The following is a 15512-nucleotide window of genomic DNA, read 5'->3' as shown; positions in this document are numbered from 1 at the left end:
CACCACACCCACACACACCCCTCCCCCACCACACCCACACACACCCCTCCCCCACCACACCCACACACACCCCTCCCCCACCACACCCACACACACCCCTCCCCCACCACACCCACACACACCCCTCCCCCACCACACCCACACACACCCCTCCCCCACCACACCCACACACACCCCTCCCCCACCACACACACACACACCCCTCCCCCACCACACACACACACCCCTCCCCCACCACACACACACCCCTCCCCCACCACACACACACACCCCTCCCCCACACACACACACCCTCCCCCCAACCACACACACCTCTCCCCCACCACCACACCCCCCTCCCCCACCACCACACCCCCCCCTCCCCCACCACACATCCCCACCCCTCCCCCGACCACACATCCCCACCCCTCCCCCGACCACCCCCCCACCCCTCCCCCCACCACACCCCCCACCCCTCCCCGAGCCCCCAACACACCCCCCCCCACCACACCACTCCCCCACCACACACACCCCTCCCCCCACCACACACGCACCCCTCCCCCCCCACCACACACGCACCCCTCCCCCCCACCACACACGCACCCCTCCCCCCCACCACACACGCACCCCTCCCCCCCACCACACACGCACCCCTCCCCCCCACCACACACGCACCCCTCCCCCCCACCACACACGCACCCCTCCCCCCCACCACACACGCACCCCTCCCCCCCACCACACACGCACCCCTCCCCCCCACCACACACGCACCCCTCCCCCCACCACACACGCACCCCTCCCCCCACCACACACGCACCCCTCCCCCCACCACACACGCACCCCTCCCCCCACCACACACGCACCCCTCCCCCCACCACACACGCACCCCTCCCCCCACCACACACGCACCCCTCCCCCCACCACACACGCACCCCTCCCCCCACCACACACGCACCCCTCCCCCCACCACACACGCACCCCTTCCCCCACCACACACACACACCCCTACCCCCTACCACACACACACCCCTCCCCCCACCACACACACACCCCTCCCCCCACCACACACACACACCCCTACCCCCCACCACACACACACACCCCTACCACACACACACACCCCTACCCCCCACCACACACACACCCCCCCCCCCCCACCACACACACACCCCCCCCCACCACACACACACCCCCCCCACCACACACACACCCCCCCCCCACCACACACCCCTCCCCCCCAACCACACACACACCCCTCCCCCCCACCACACACACACCCCCCCCACCACACACACACCCCTCCCCCCCACTACACACACACCCCTCCCCCCCACTACACACACACCCCTCCCCCCCACTACACACACACCCCCACACACCCCTCCCCCCACCACACACCCCTCTCCCCCAACCACACACCCCTCCCCCCACCACACACACACCCCTCCCCCCACCACACACACACACCCCTACCCCCCACCACACACACACCCCTACCCCCCACCACACACACACACCCCTCCCCCCACCACACACACCCCTACCCCCCACCACACACACACCCCCCCCCCCCTCCACCACACACAAAATGAGTGCTTCCTTACCTGAGACTCAATCAAGCTCCTCTTAAGCTTATACCTATGTCCCTTTAAGAACATAAGAATTAGGAGCAGGAGTCGGCTATTCGGCCCCTCGAGCCTGCTCCGCAATTCAATAAGATCACGGCTGATCTTCGACCTCAACTCCACTTTCCCGCTCGATCCTATATCCCTTAATTCCCCTGAAGTCCAAAAACCTATCGATTTCTAACAATTCAGCCTCCACAGCCCTCTGGGACAGAGAATTCCAAAGATTCACCACCCTCTGAGTGAAGAAGTTTCTCCTCATCTCAGTCCTAAATGGCCGACCCCTTATCCTGAGACTGTGACCCCTGGTTCTAGACTCCCCAGCCCGGGGGAAACATCCTCCCTGCATCTACCCTGTCAATCCCCTTCAGAATCTTATATATTTCAATAAGATCATCTCTCATTCTTCTAAACTCCAGAGTGTATAGGCCAAATCAACTCAACCTCTCCTCATAGGACACTTCTCTCATCCCAGATTCTCCTGTTCCACTGTCTTCACATAGTTCCGCTCTTGTTGCCATGGTATTTATGTAGCTGGTCCAGTTAAGTTTCTGGTCAATGGCTACCCCCAGGATGTCGATGAAGTTCTATGCAATTCCCTAGCCTCAGGTACTCCCGTACCATGTGTACAAAACCAGAATTCAGGGCCTCTCGAGTGCCCCACGTCCCGATATCCAAGCCCTCTGTCAAGGCAGGTGATGGGAGGCTCCAGTATGTCTATAGTTAATCCAAACCAGGGTCTGGGAACTGGTGACATGGAAAACTTTGAAAAAGACTGTATGTCAGAGTCCCTTATCCACCTACACAGCCCGGCCCAGAAAAACAGTCTCCAATACGCTGGGCATGTGCAGGCCAGCATAGACCCCGGTTCCTGCCTTCTCCACAGGCTGTCGAGCGCACAGAAGGTGTGATCATTACTAATCCTTGCCCAGGCTGACTCAGTGAGAGAACCTGTTACCATTCCCTTCTCCGTCCAATTCTGTCTCTTCTCTCCTCCCCCCACTGGCCCCCTGCCCGCTGCCCCCAGCCTATATTGTGTGGCGACAGCCAGTTGGTACCTCAAACCAACTCAACGCCGGCAGCTGTTCAGCGGTGGAAGGCATAGAAAATAGGAGCAGGAGTAGGCCATTCGGCCCTTCGAGTCTGCACCGCCATTCAATATGATCATGGCTGACCCTCTATCCCAACACCATATTCCCGCTTTCCCCCCATACCCCTTGATGCCTTTTGTGTCGAGAATTCTATCTATCTCCCTCTTAAATACATTCAGTGACTTGGCCTCCACAGCCTTCTGTGGTAGAGAATTCCACAGGTTCACCACCCTCTGAGTGAAAACATTTCTCCTCATCTCGGTCCTAAATTTCCTACCCCGTATCCTGAGACTGTGTGACCTCTTGTTCTAGATTTCCCAGCCCCGGGGAAACATCCTCCCCGCATCCAGTCTATCCAACCCCGTCAGAATTTTATACGTTTCAATGAGATCCCCTCTCATTCTTCTAAACTCCAGTGAATACAGGCCCAGTCGACCCAATCTCTCCTCATACGACAGTCCTGCCATCCCAGGAATCAGTCTGGTGAACCTTCGCTGCACTCCCTCTATGGCAAGTGTATCCTTTCTTAGGTAAGGAGACCAAAACTGCACACAATACTCCAGGTGTGGTCTCACCAGGGCCCCGTATAACTGGAGTAAGACATCCTTGCTCCTGTCCTCTTGCAATGAAGGCCGACAGACCATTTGCCTTCCTAACTACATCGCACCGAAACAGTCCGCGCTTCCCCGGCGTGAGTCGCCGCATGGCGACGAGCGCGGGAAAACTGTAGCCGATATCCTTTATTCCGTCCTGTCCCCGGATAGGTGCGGAGAGTACACTCCCCCCCCCCCACCCCCACTTCACGCCTCGGCTCAGATCAGCCGGGTCGGTAGAGACTGTGACTCCAACCCGAGACCTGCTGCCCGACCCAGTGACATCAGCGAGTGGCTCAGTGGGGCAGCACCCTCGCCTCCGAGTCAGAGGGGACTTGAGCAATAAACCTAGGCCGGCACTCCCCCAACACCAACACCGCTCCGACCTGCCCCTCCTCCCACACCGCCCCTCCCCTCACACCGCCCCTCCCCCACACCGCCCCTCCCCCCACACCGCCCCTCCCCCCACACCGCCCCTCCCCCCACACCGCCCCTCCCCCACACCGCCCCTCCCCCACACCGCCCCTCCCCCCACAACACCCCTCCCTCCACACAGCCCCTCCCCCCACACCGCCCCTCCCCCCACACCGCCCCTCCCCCCACACCGCCCCTCCCCCCACAACACCCCTCCCCCCACACCGCTCCGACGCCCCTCCCCCCACACCGCCCCTCCCCCCACACCGCTCCGACGCCCCTCCCCCCACACCACCCCTCCCCCCACCACCCCTCCCCCCACACCCCACACCACCCCTCCCCCCACACCACCCCTCCCCCCACACCGCTCCGACCGTCCCTCCCCTCATACCGCCCCTCCCCCCACACAGCTCCTCCCCTCACACCGCTCCGACCGCCCCTCCCCCACACCGCTCCGACCGCCCCTCCCCCCACACAGCCCCTTCCCCCGCACCGCCCCTCCCCTCACACCGCTCCGACCGCCCCTCCTCCCACACCGCCCCTCCCCCCACACCGCTCCGACCGCCCCTCCCCCCACACTGCCCCTCCCCCCACACCGATCCGACCACCCCTGCTCCCACACCGCCCCTCCTCCTCACACCTCTCCGACCGCCCCTCCCCCCACACTGCTCCACCCCCACACCGCTCCGCCCCTCCCCCTCACACCGCTCCGACTTGTCCCTCCCCTCACACCGCTCCGCCCCCCCACCCCCCCCCCCACACCGCTCCGCCCCTCCCCCCCCCCCTCCCCCACTCCGACCGGAAACAAGAAACAAAGTGCTGAAAGTCGACGGATTGCCCGCCCCACGCGCTGGGGCGCACGGAACACTTAAACATCGGCCCGTTTCGAGCGGAGGGCAATTTGGGCCCCTCTGTCCGACAACCCCGTTGTGAACAGTCTGGGGACGTTGCCGGTGCTATATAAACTCAAGCTGTAACCCAGACGGAACTCGGCCGGCCCCCTCACCTGCGTGTTTTGCATGGGGATCTGCAGGAGCAGGGCGACATCGTTGTGATCGAAGGTGTCGTCCAGTGCAATGAGGGACCCGTGCACCCCGCTCTCCTGCAGGTTATTACTGTACTCCTTCAGCCCGATCGCCTCCACCCAGCCAATCATCCGGTCGTTGGTCCACACCATCACGTCTGGGGACGGCACAAGGAGAACAAAGTTACAACCATCGGAGCAGGAGGAGGCCACTCAGCCCCTCAAGCCTGTCCCGCCATTCAATGGCTGATCTGCATCGTAACTCCATAATAACACACTCGCAAATCTGCAGTGTAATCTTCAGGAGTTAAGACCCAGTGTAGTCTTCAGGTGTCGTGGGGGTTAAAGGGCGCGGGAAAGAAAGGACTTGCATTTATATAGCGCCCTGCACGTAGTAAAACATCCCAAGGCGCTTCAGAGGAGCGATCAAATGACATTTGACACCGAGTCAATTGAGACATTCGGACAGGTGACCAAAAGCTTGATCAAAGAGGGAGGTTACAAGGAGCGGCTTAAAAGAGAGAAAAAAGTAAAAAGACTTGGATTGATATAGCGCCTTTCACGACCACCGGACGTCTCAAAGCACTTTACAGCCGATGAAGTACATTTTGGAGTGCAGTGGGAAATGCGGCAGTCAATTTGCGCACAGCAAGTTCCCACAATGCAACAATGGAAAAGGATCGACAGGGCGTGTGGGGAGGACAAGGATTATTCACGCATTATATATGGATTCCTTCTCCAACACTTCTCACCCGTGGGGGGGGGGGGGGGGGGAGGGGGGGTGGAGAGGCCTTCCGCAGGAGGTGGTATGTTGGCGCGAGACCCTCTCCAAAGCGCTCCCCCCCCGGGGCTCCCGCATGGCAACCCACGCACAGGCTCACCCTTCAGCTGCACAAGGCTCCCCTCTCGCTTGCTCTCCAGATCCTTCTTGTCGTAGTTCAGCCGCTTCAGGCACATGATGCCGTAGTGGAGACTGATCCTGCAACACACAAGCATTCAGGTCAGGTCAGGAGGGCAACTTCTGAAGGTTTCCGACAGTCAGAATGGAATCACAGAACGGTTACAGCACAGAGGGAGGCCATTCGGCCCGTCGCGCTCGTGCCGGCTCTCTGCAGGAGCACCTCAGCCAGCCCCACTCCCCCCGCCCTTTCCCCGTAGATTTCTCTCCTTCAGGTACTGATCCAACTCCCTCCACCACCCTCTCAGGCAGCGCATTCCAGATCCTAACCACTCGCTGCGTTATAAAATGTTCCCTCATTGGTTCTTCTGCCAATCGCCTTAGATCTGTGTCCCTCTGGTTCCCGACCCTTCCACCAATGGGAACAGTTTCTCTCTATCTACTCTGTCCAGACCCCTCATGATTTTGAACACCTCGATCAAATCCCCTCTCAACCTTCTCTGCTCCAAGGAGAACAACCCCAGCTTCTCCAGTCCATCCACGTCACTGAAGTCCCGCATCCCTGGAACCATTCTCGTAAATCTCTTCTGCACCCTCTCCAAGGCCTTCACATCCTTCCTAAAGTGCGGTGCCCTTTAGGAAGAATGGGCCAACACTCTCTGGGATTTCGAAGAATGAGAGGTGATCTCATTGAAACATATTAGATTCTGAGAGGTAGATGCAGGGAGGATGTTTCCCCCCCGGGCTGGGGTGTCTAGAACCAGGGGTCACAGTCTCAGGATAAGGGGTCGGCCATTTAGGACTGAGATAAGGAGGAATTTCTTCACTCAGAGGGTGGTGAATCTTTGGAATTCTCTGCCCCAGAGGGCTGTGGAGGCTCAGTCATTGAGTATATTCAAGACGGAGATCGACAGAATTTTGGATATTAAGGGAATCAAGGGATATGGGGATCGGGCGGGAAAGTGGAGTTGAGGTCGAAGATCAGCCCTGATCTCATTGAATGGTGGAGCAGGCTCGAGGGGCCGAATGGCCGACTCCTGCTCCTAATTCTTATGTTCTTAGAAGCATCTACTGTTTACATAAAATGGGCAAAATGCACTATATATTATGTCTATAAAATAAAATAACTTGCATTTCTATAACTTCTTTCACCACCGGACATCTCAAAGCGCTTTACAGCCAATGAAGTACTCTTGGCGTGTAGTCACTGTTGTATTGTGGGAAATGCAGCAGCCAATTTGTGCACAGCAAGCTCCCACAGACAGCAATGGGATAGTGACCAGATAATTTGTTTTTAGTGATGTTGATTGAGGGATACATATTGGCCCCAGGACACCGGGGGGAACTCCCCTGCTCTTCTTTCGAAAGAGTGGCCGTGGGATCTTTTACATCGACCCGAGAGAGCAGGCAGGGCCTAGCTCCTACACGCAGCAGTGAGATGACCGTGTTTGAGTGACGTTGGTTATTGTTGGGGGGGGGGGGGGCAGTGCCCACGGAGGCGCGGCACTGGGTGGTATTGGGGGCAGTGCCGATCCGAATGCCACGTGCAATCATACCTGTGGAAACTATCCACCATCTTCAATTGGCCTCGCAGCTCTTTCTTGGTCAAGTGGTCCAACATGCGGGCATCGACCAGTGACTCCATAAAGTAACTCCGGTATTGCGGTAAGCCGAGGCTGGGCAGCCAATCATTGCCCACCCACTCGTGGTTCATGTCGCCATACGCCAAGATCTAGAGGATCAATACTCCACAATTAAACCAGCTCTACGAACAAAAGAACAAAACTGTGCACATGCGAAGCAGGGCTCGGTGACCGCTTCAGGCAAAGTCAGCGAGCGTACTTCGCAATAGGGTCCTCTCGGGGGGGGGGGGGTCAAAGGTAACAGAACGGCAGAGGCATCTGTAATGTATTCGCTTTGTGGGATCTTTGCTTAAGAATGTGTAGCTAATAGTAGCAAAACGGTTTAACAATCACACTACACATTTCATCCACCAGGCCCACAACCACCTGCCCCATCGTGGATCCCCCAAACCCAACTGGCTGGGGTTTTATTGAGCCTTGTGAACATCACATGACTGGCTAAGCCACTCCCAACTCAACAGCTCAACCAACCGGTGAGCATATTCACAGGGGCATACATTACAGCATCCTGAATGAAGGCCCCTCCCTCCCCTGACGTCCAACAGGTTACTTGAATGTCCTGCTGTAAATTCAACAATCAACACAACTTGCCGTTAGTAAAACGCCTCAAGGCGCTTCACAGGAGCAATTACCAAAGTCCGACATCGAGAAACGAGACGACATATTAGGGCAGGGCAGAGAGGTGGGTTTTTTAGGGGCGTCTTCAAGGAGGAGAGAGAGGCGGAGAGGTTTAGGGAGGGAGTTCCGGAACTCGAGGCCCAGGCAGCTGAAGGCACGGCTGCCAATGGCGGAGCGATGGAAATTGGGGATGCTCAAGAGGCCAGAATTGGAGGAGTGCAGGAGATCTTGGTCGGGGGGGGGGGGCGGGAGGGGGTTACAGACCCAGCAAGGTCGTTCCATGTGGAGCAGTCACGGTGACCTCTGTTCGCGACCCAGGTTGCCAATGATAGCAGGCCCTTGCTGCGAGCAATCGATTGGCCCTCGACTGGAACGCCGCTTTATGGTAGATTACACCCAAATTAATTTAAGAAGTCACTGTGCCTGTTGGATCAAACGGAGACAGAAAAAATACTCATCGGTGAAGCTCAGAGGATAAGTGTGAAGAATCGAACATCTCCCTCCACTCCCCACAGTGCCACGACAACACATCACACCACTGGCTACACAACCTTGGGTTAATTCCCGGGCACGGACGTGGTTGTGTGCGCGCTGAGGTGACCAAGACAATTCTCTGCCACCTCGGGTTCCCAACTCTGGGCTGGACCTATTCCTGGAGCTTTCGTCACATGACCTCCTGCCCCACGCCCCCCCCCCCACCCACTCTCGCCATTGGTCGCTTGACACGTCCATCCTTGTAGTGATCCACCAATCGGAAAAGCGAACAGACTCTTCATTTCCCGACTCTTGAATGTCAGCCTTTATCCTCCACGCCCAATATTTTCATAACCAGACGACAAAATAATTTTTATTTAAGCACTTTAACGCTTCTATGATTTTTCTCCTGGGTTTTTGCTCGTTGAAGCGACTTGGAGATTAATCTTCAGTTCCTGGAGACTATAATGTACTTGCTTCATGGGTTCTTTGCTTAAGAATTCACAGCAACACATTGCTATTAAGAACTAGTTGGTTTATTAGCAAAAGGTTTAACAATCACACGACACATTACCGGTTCATCCAACAGGCTCACAACCACCTGCCCCATCGTGGATCCCCCGAACCAACTGACTGGGGTTTTATTGAGGCTTGTGAACATCACATGACTGGCTAAGCCACTCCCAACTCAACACAGCTCGACAACTATTTTGAGCATAAATTTAAATCAAGTGCCTCCTTGCGTAAGGGCACAAAAATCCACAAATTAACCAGTAAACATTAAAGGGAACCTTAACAAATCTAATCAAATTAAAATTTGGGTTGCCGGGGGCGATGATGCACTCCAGTCCCTCCGGCGCCCACCTCTCGTGGAAGGCCGCGAGCGTACCGGTGGACACCGCGTGTTCCATCTCCAGGGACACCCTGGCTCGGATGTAACCGCAGAAGAGAGGCAGGCAGTCCCCCTCGACCGCCCGCTGCCTGGACCGGCTGATGGCCCTCTTGGCCGGGGCCCAGGTGCAGTCCTACGAGGAGGCCCTCCGACCTGCCCACTCCCCTCCGCACAGGGTGTCAACAGCTCTACAAACCTGTGAGCATACTCACGGGTGCACACAGTACACTGACTCCAGGGCAATCACGGGGGAGGGAGCGTTGGAAACCCCCAAGGCCACCAGGGAGCGCCATAAGCAGCGTTCAGCGATACAGGGGTCAGCTCCCAGCGGTAAGAGGTGACATCTAGGGACAGCCCCTTCCCCACAGCACGTTGTGACACAGGACCGCCCCTCACCCACCCACCCATCCCCTCGCCCCAGGGGACATCGGGCTACAACATCTTAAACTGGTTTTAATTGGGAGAAAGACAAGAATGGAGAACCCACCTGATCCCAGCTGATTTCTTTGATCTCCTAGCGCCGGAGAGGTTAAAGGTTAGTGAGGCAGGAGATGAAAGGATGGAAGAGAACAATTAGTACAGTGTTAGTGCTACATTCTACAGGCTAAGGGACACGAAGGGAATCAAGGGAGCGGGTGTTAGGGCGAGTTGAGGTCGAAGATCAGCCATGATCGAAGTGAATGGCGGAGCAGGCTCAGGGGCCTATTCCTGCTCCCAATTACGTAACAGGGCTGGGAATGGGTCACGTCAATCAATCTGTACCCGGGTTGTGCACGAGAAGAAAACTTGCATTTATATAGCGCCTTTCACGACCACCGGACGACTCAAAGCGCTTTACAGCCAATGAAGTACTTTCCGAAGTGTAGTTACTGTTGTAATGTGGGAAACGCGCACAGCAAGCTCCCACAAACAGCAATGTAAGAATGACCAGATAATCTGCTTTAGTGACGTTGATTGAGGGATAAATATTCGAAATAGTGCCATGGGATCTTTTAACGTCCACCTGAGAGAGCAGACGGGGCCTCGGTTGAACGTCTCATCTGAAAGACGGCACCTCGGACAGTGTGGAGCTCCCTCAGCACTGCACTGGGAGTGTCAGCCTAGATTTTTGTGCTCAAGTCCCTGGGAGTGGCGAGAGTGCTGCCCACTGAGCCACGGCTGACAGATAGATGCCAAAACAGGCCCAGCGCACCGCGTAGGAAACCCACAAGAGACTGCCACACTGTACCGGGCACTGGCTCCACAATCTCGCCATAACAGCCACGCCTGCTCCAACACATGACCATCAATGAGCGACCCCTGCCAGAATTGCCAGCAGCTTACGGCCGAGACGATTCACATTTTGTTATTTATTTGCTCTTGGGATGGGAGTGACCCTGGGGAGACCTCAGTCGTTTGCCGTCTTTGGTCGAGTAGTTTTTTTTTTTACAAATGAGTAGCTTGTTAGGCCACGACGGAGAGCGTTGTGTGTAGGTCAGACCTTCCCTGATAGTGAACCGTTTGCGTTCCTGTGCCATCTAGCCTCGGTGCGACATCAAAGGGCCACACTGTCTCGTTGCCCTCTGAATTGGTCTGACAAGCAACACAAACAACTGGAAAGCCCACCACCATTTCCTCAGGGCGGCTGGTGGGGGCGGGGGGGGGGGGGGAGGAGGAGGGGGTGTGGTTGGGAAGTGAGGGCAGCCTTTCACCTCCCGAGAACAAATCACGAAAAACTCTCTTCCCGTCTGCCAACTTTTCCCATTGTATATTCGGGCGTCCATATTTATCATGGATTTACGAGGATGTTGCCGGTCATGGTGCAATGACACTCTCCCACCAGTAGGAGGCACTGCAGCGCCACCACTGGCTGGAGGGTGCAACTACAGTGCGACACGTTTACCTATCTAGTTACCATTATAAATGCAGCCATAGTGGAGAATTTTGGCTGTGAGGAAAGATTGGATAGGCTGGGTTTGTTTTCTTTGGAACAGAGGAGGCTGAGGGGAGACCTTATTGAGGTGTATATAAAATTATGAGGGGCCCAGATAGAGTGGATCAGCCATGATCTTATTGAAAAGCGGGGCAGGCTCGAGGGGCCTTATGGCCTACTCCTGCTCCTATTTCTATTTCTTATGACCTGTTTCCCATAGCAGAGGGGTCAACAACCGGGGGGCATAGATTTAAAGTAATTGGGGGGAGGTTTAGAGGGGATTTGAGGAGAAATGTCTTCACCCAGAGGGTGGTGGGGGTCTGGAACTCACGGCCTGAAAGGGTGGTAGAGGCAGAAACCCTCACCACATTTAAAAAGTACTTGGATGTGCACCTGAAGTGCCAGAACCTACAGGCTACGGACCCAGAGCTGGAAAGTGGGACTGGGCTGGGTAGCTCTTTGTCGGCCGGCACGGATACGATGGGCCGAATGGCCTCCTTCCGTGCTGTAAATTTCTCTGATTCTCTGACAACTGGCACGGAGGAATGACGCTCTCCCACCAGTAGGAGACACCGCAGCACCGCCACTGGCAGGAGGATGTAACTACAGTATGACATGTTTACCTATCGAGTTGCCATGATAAATGCAGCTAGAGAGTTTGTAAAGGAAATATATAAAAATAAGGACAGCAGGTATGACTTTAATACTGAAATAGTCTGTGCGTCCTGGTCGAAATATCTCCAGTCTCTAATCCCACTTTGCCTGAAGACTACTTTAGCTCCATTCCCCATATTCAACAGCAGGGAGATTAACGAATATTGAAAACATGTATTCGACAGAGGTATTTACGATTCTCATAGGTTGGTAAAATTTGGACCCAGGAATTATTTTCTGCTGGGCACGGTATTCGAGGACGACAGGACATAATTTAAGGCTGTCCAAGAGAAAATAGGATACCAGGCAACAACAACAACTTGTATTTATATAGCGCCGTTAACGTAGTGAAATGTCCCGAGGCGCCTCACAGGACTTTTAGGACATTTAAAAATTTGACACCGAGCCGCACAAGGAGAAATTAGGGCAGGTGACCAAAAGCTGGGTCGAAGAGGTCGGTTTTAAGCAGCGTCTTGAAGGAGGAAAGAGAGGTAGAGAGGCGGAGAGGTTTAGGGAGGGAGTTCCAGAGCTTGGGGCCCCCGGCAACAGAAGGCACGGCCACCGATGGTGGAGCGATTATAATCAGGGATGGTCAGGAGGGCAGAATTAGAGGAGCGCAGACATCTCGGGGGGGGGGGGGGGGGTTGGAGGAGGTTACAGAGATAGGGAGGGGGTGAGGGCCATGGAGGGATTTGTAAACAAGGATGAGAATTTTGAAATATTTTTCAGCAAGAGAGTGATAGAATAATGGGGCAGATTACTGCAGAGCACCTCGGCACGGTTTGGAAACAGGAGCTGGGTGCATTGCTGTTTAAAGGGGGAGGGCCCCGGGACCAATAGTTCCCGATTGACGGTGAGGAGAATGATGGAAGGTATGGATGGATCAACTACAAGAGGCGAAGGTATTTCTGCCCAAAATTACAGTCGCTGCTCTGAATTATTTAATTCCAATTCTGTATATCCCTTGAGAGCAAATCATTTGCTGCATTTGAATGACTGTTGCAATGCTGTAATACAACAAGTTACATTGATGTAGCACCTATAAAATGTCCTGAGCCACATAAGAGGACATGACAGGTGACCCAGAAGCTTAGTCAAATAGGTAAGCTCTTTGGGAGTCAAGGGTTACGGGGAGCGAGCAGGGAAGTGGAGTTGAGGCCAAGATCAGATCAGCCATGATCTTATTGAATGGTGGCGCAGGCTCGAGGGGCTGAATGGCCGACACCTGCTCCTATTTCTTATGTTCTTATGGTCCTAAAGGAAAACTTTCACCATCAGAAGCATTACTGCCTAGGCTTTGTTTTCCCAGGAGCCTGTTGTCACGGCGAACTAATTATTACATACAATATAATATCCAAAAGGAAATTGGACAAATACTTCACAAAGGATTACCCAGGATATACGGCCCAGAAACAGACCATTCCACCCAGCCAGTCCATGCCAGCGTTTATGCTCCACTCGAACCTCCTCCAGTCTTTCCTCATCTAAATCTATCAGCATAACCCTCTGTTCGCTTCTCCCCCATATGCTTATCCAGCCTCCCCTTAAATGCATCGATACTATTCGCCTCAACCCCTCCCTGTGGCAGCGAGTTCCACATTCTCACCACTCTCTGGGTAAAGAAGTTTCTCCTGAATTCCCCATTGGATTTCTGGGTGACTATCTTATATTGATGGCCTCTAGTTATGCTCTTCCCCACAAGTGGAAACACTCTCTCTGTATCCACTCTATCAAAACCTTTCATCATTAGAAACACCTCTATCAGGTCACCCCTCAGCCTTCTCTTATCATACTTAAAGGAGAAAGAAATTGCAGGGATATTGGGAAAGAGCCGGGGGGTCCTAATAGAATTGCTTTTCAAAAGAGGCGGGGTCAGAGTTGATGGGCTGAAGGGCCCCCTTTGCGCTGTACGTATGATTTTCTATGACAGAGATATTGCTACCGTCACCTTCAGGATAAAATTCAAATGCGATTTTAATTCAGATAACTTTAAAAAAAAAACCCCGCTAGAAACGCTAGAAAACCCGGAAAAATAAAAATCACGTGCGACGTCTGTGAAGCGTCAGATGAAACCGGATTGTTCCTGGTTTGTTCAACACGGTCTGGTTCGCGGTAAAGGTTGTCGGGGCCGAAACTCGGTGCCGGCGATTTTGAGGCGGTGACAGCGCCAGGCGCTAAATTACCGCCTCAAACGGCAAAATTGGGTTTTCGTTTCCCCAAAAGACGAGGGCTCGGCGCTAAAATGTGGCGGTGCACTCTCGCCCTCGGGCGCCAAGGGTTGGTGTCTCAGGAGGCCCGGCATGGCTTCCCGGTGCGAGGATACCGGCGTTCCCAGTGCCTGAAAACGAAGGGAAAAACTTTGGCGGAACTTTCAGCGAGCCACACTTTCCCCACTGTGGCCACAGGAGCTAAAACAAAATTAAAGTTGACAACTGAGCTCGACACCGGCCTGGGATCCCCGATGTACCGATAGGTTTTCCAGCCGGTACAAACGCCTGCCGGCAAAGCCGCCGATCGAAGTGAAGTTTGCCGTGCCAAGGGGACGTGGCGCGCTCGATGACGTCACCACGCGGGTGGCGGCGGAGCGTGCAGCGGTAACGTCTTAGCGCCGCCAACCCCACCGCCCAACGGAAGTTTCCGGGAGGCGAGGGCACCACCACCGCTACGTCGGTAAGTCCTTAGCCACCCCCCTCCCCGGGGCTAACGTGCGGCGTTACCGACCGAATTTCGACACCCGTAACGTCCGGGGCAAGTAATCACGTTCGAGTTAAAATGCGCGAGGCTCGGCCCGAGCGGCCCTGGGTGCTCACAGCGCGGGCGATTCGCGGTCAGCCGCGGCGAGGCCCCCCCCTGTCACCAGCGAGGATCGCGGAGCGCAGCCACTCACCGTCTTGCTCGCTGCCGTCAGGGTCTCCATCTCCTCGTGTGTCACCCAGACGTTGCCCGTGTTCTGCTCGCACGGCCCAGGGGCGGCACAGTCGTGTCGAAGGTCAGGGAGAGGGCAACCGAGAGAAAGGGATGGGGGGGGGGGACACACAAATTCAGAAACTTTACAACACCTGGAATAAAACATTCAGCTAAAGAGATATATCCTGTTCACTGCCAGCCTTTAAAACATACTTGGAGAGAGAGAGAGAGACAGAGAGAGAGAGAGCGCGAGAGCGAGAGAGCGCAAGACAGAGAGAGAGAGACAGAGACAGAGAGCACGAGAGAGAGAGAGAGCGCGCAAGACAGAGAGAGAGAGAGCGAGAGCGAGCCAGAGAGAGAGAGAGGAGAGAGAGAGAGAGCGACAGAGAGAGCGAGCGCGAGAGAGAGAGAGGGGCAGAGAGAGAGAGAGAGAGGGAGCGCGAGAGCGAGAGAGCGCAAGACAGAGAGAGAGAGAGCGCGAGAGCGAGAGAGCACAAGACAGAGAGAGAGAGAGACAGAGACAGAGAGCATGAGAGAGAGCGAGAGAGAGAGAGAGCACGCAAGACAGAGAGAGAGAAAGAGAGCGAGGGAGCGAGAGAGAGCCAGAGAGCGCGCGGAGCCAGAGAGAGAGAGAGCGTGAGAGAGAGAGAGAGAGAGAGAGAGAGAGAGAGCGCGAGAGAGAGAGAGAGCGACAGAGAGAGAGAGAGAGAGAGAGAGAGAGAGCGCGAGAGAGAGAGAGAGCGAGCGCGAGAGAGAGAGAGAGCGAGCGCGAGAGAGAGAGAGAGCGA

The 15512-nt window shown here is 55.5% G+C and overlaps 1 protein-coding gene across 2 annotated transcripts in view; it reads right to left on the bottom strand.

Moving 5' to 3' along the window:
- LOC139230533 (liprin-alpha-3-like) overlaps positions 1-15512 on the bottom strand; it is a 131878-nt gene that overhangs the window by 12189 nt on the left and 104177 nt on the right. For both annotated transcript variants that reach the window (XM_070862368.1, XM_070862367.1), the window contains exons 20-23: positions 14705-14767; positions 7181-7356; positions 5608-5705; positions 4709-4884 (exon numbers count right to left, since the gene is read on the bottom strand). In XM_070862368.1, the coding sequence (XP_070718469.1) occupies positions 4709-4884; positions 5608-5705; positions 7181-7356; positions 14705-14767 (513 nt within the window). The remainder of the gene's footprint in view (positions 1-4708; positions 4885-5607; positions 5706-7180; positions 7357-14704; positions 14768-15512) is intronic.

The sequence above is a fragment of the Pristiophorus japonicus genome, chromosome 19 (genome assembly GCF_044704955.1).
Source record: "Pristiophorus japonicus isolate sPriJap1 chromosome 19, sPriJap1.hap1, whole genome shotgun sequence".
Classification (NCBI taxonomy): domain Eukaryota; kingdom Metazoa; phylum Chordata; class Chondrichthyes; family Pristiophoridae; genus Pristiophorus; species Pristiophorus japonicus.
The sequence above is the reverse complement of the archived record's forward strand: the minus strand, read 5'-3'. Positions and strand labels throughout refer to the sequence as shown.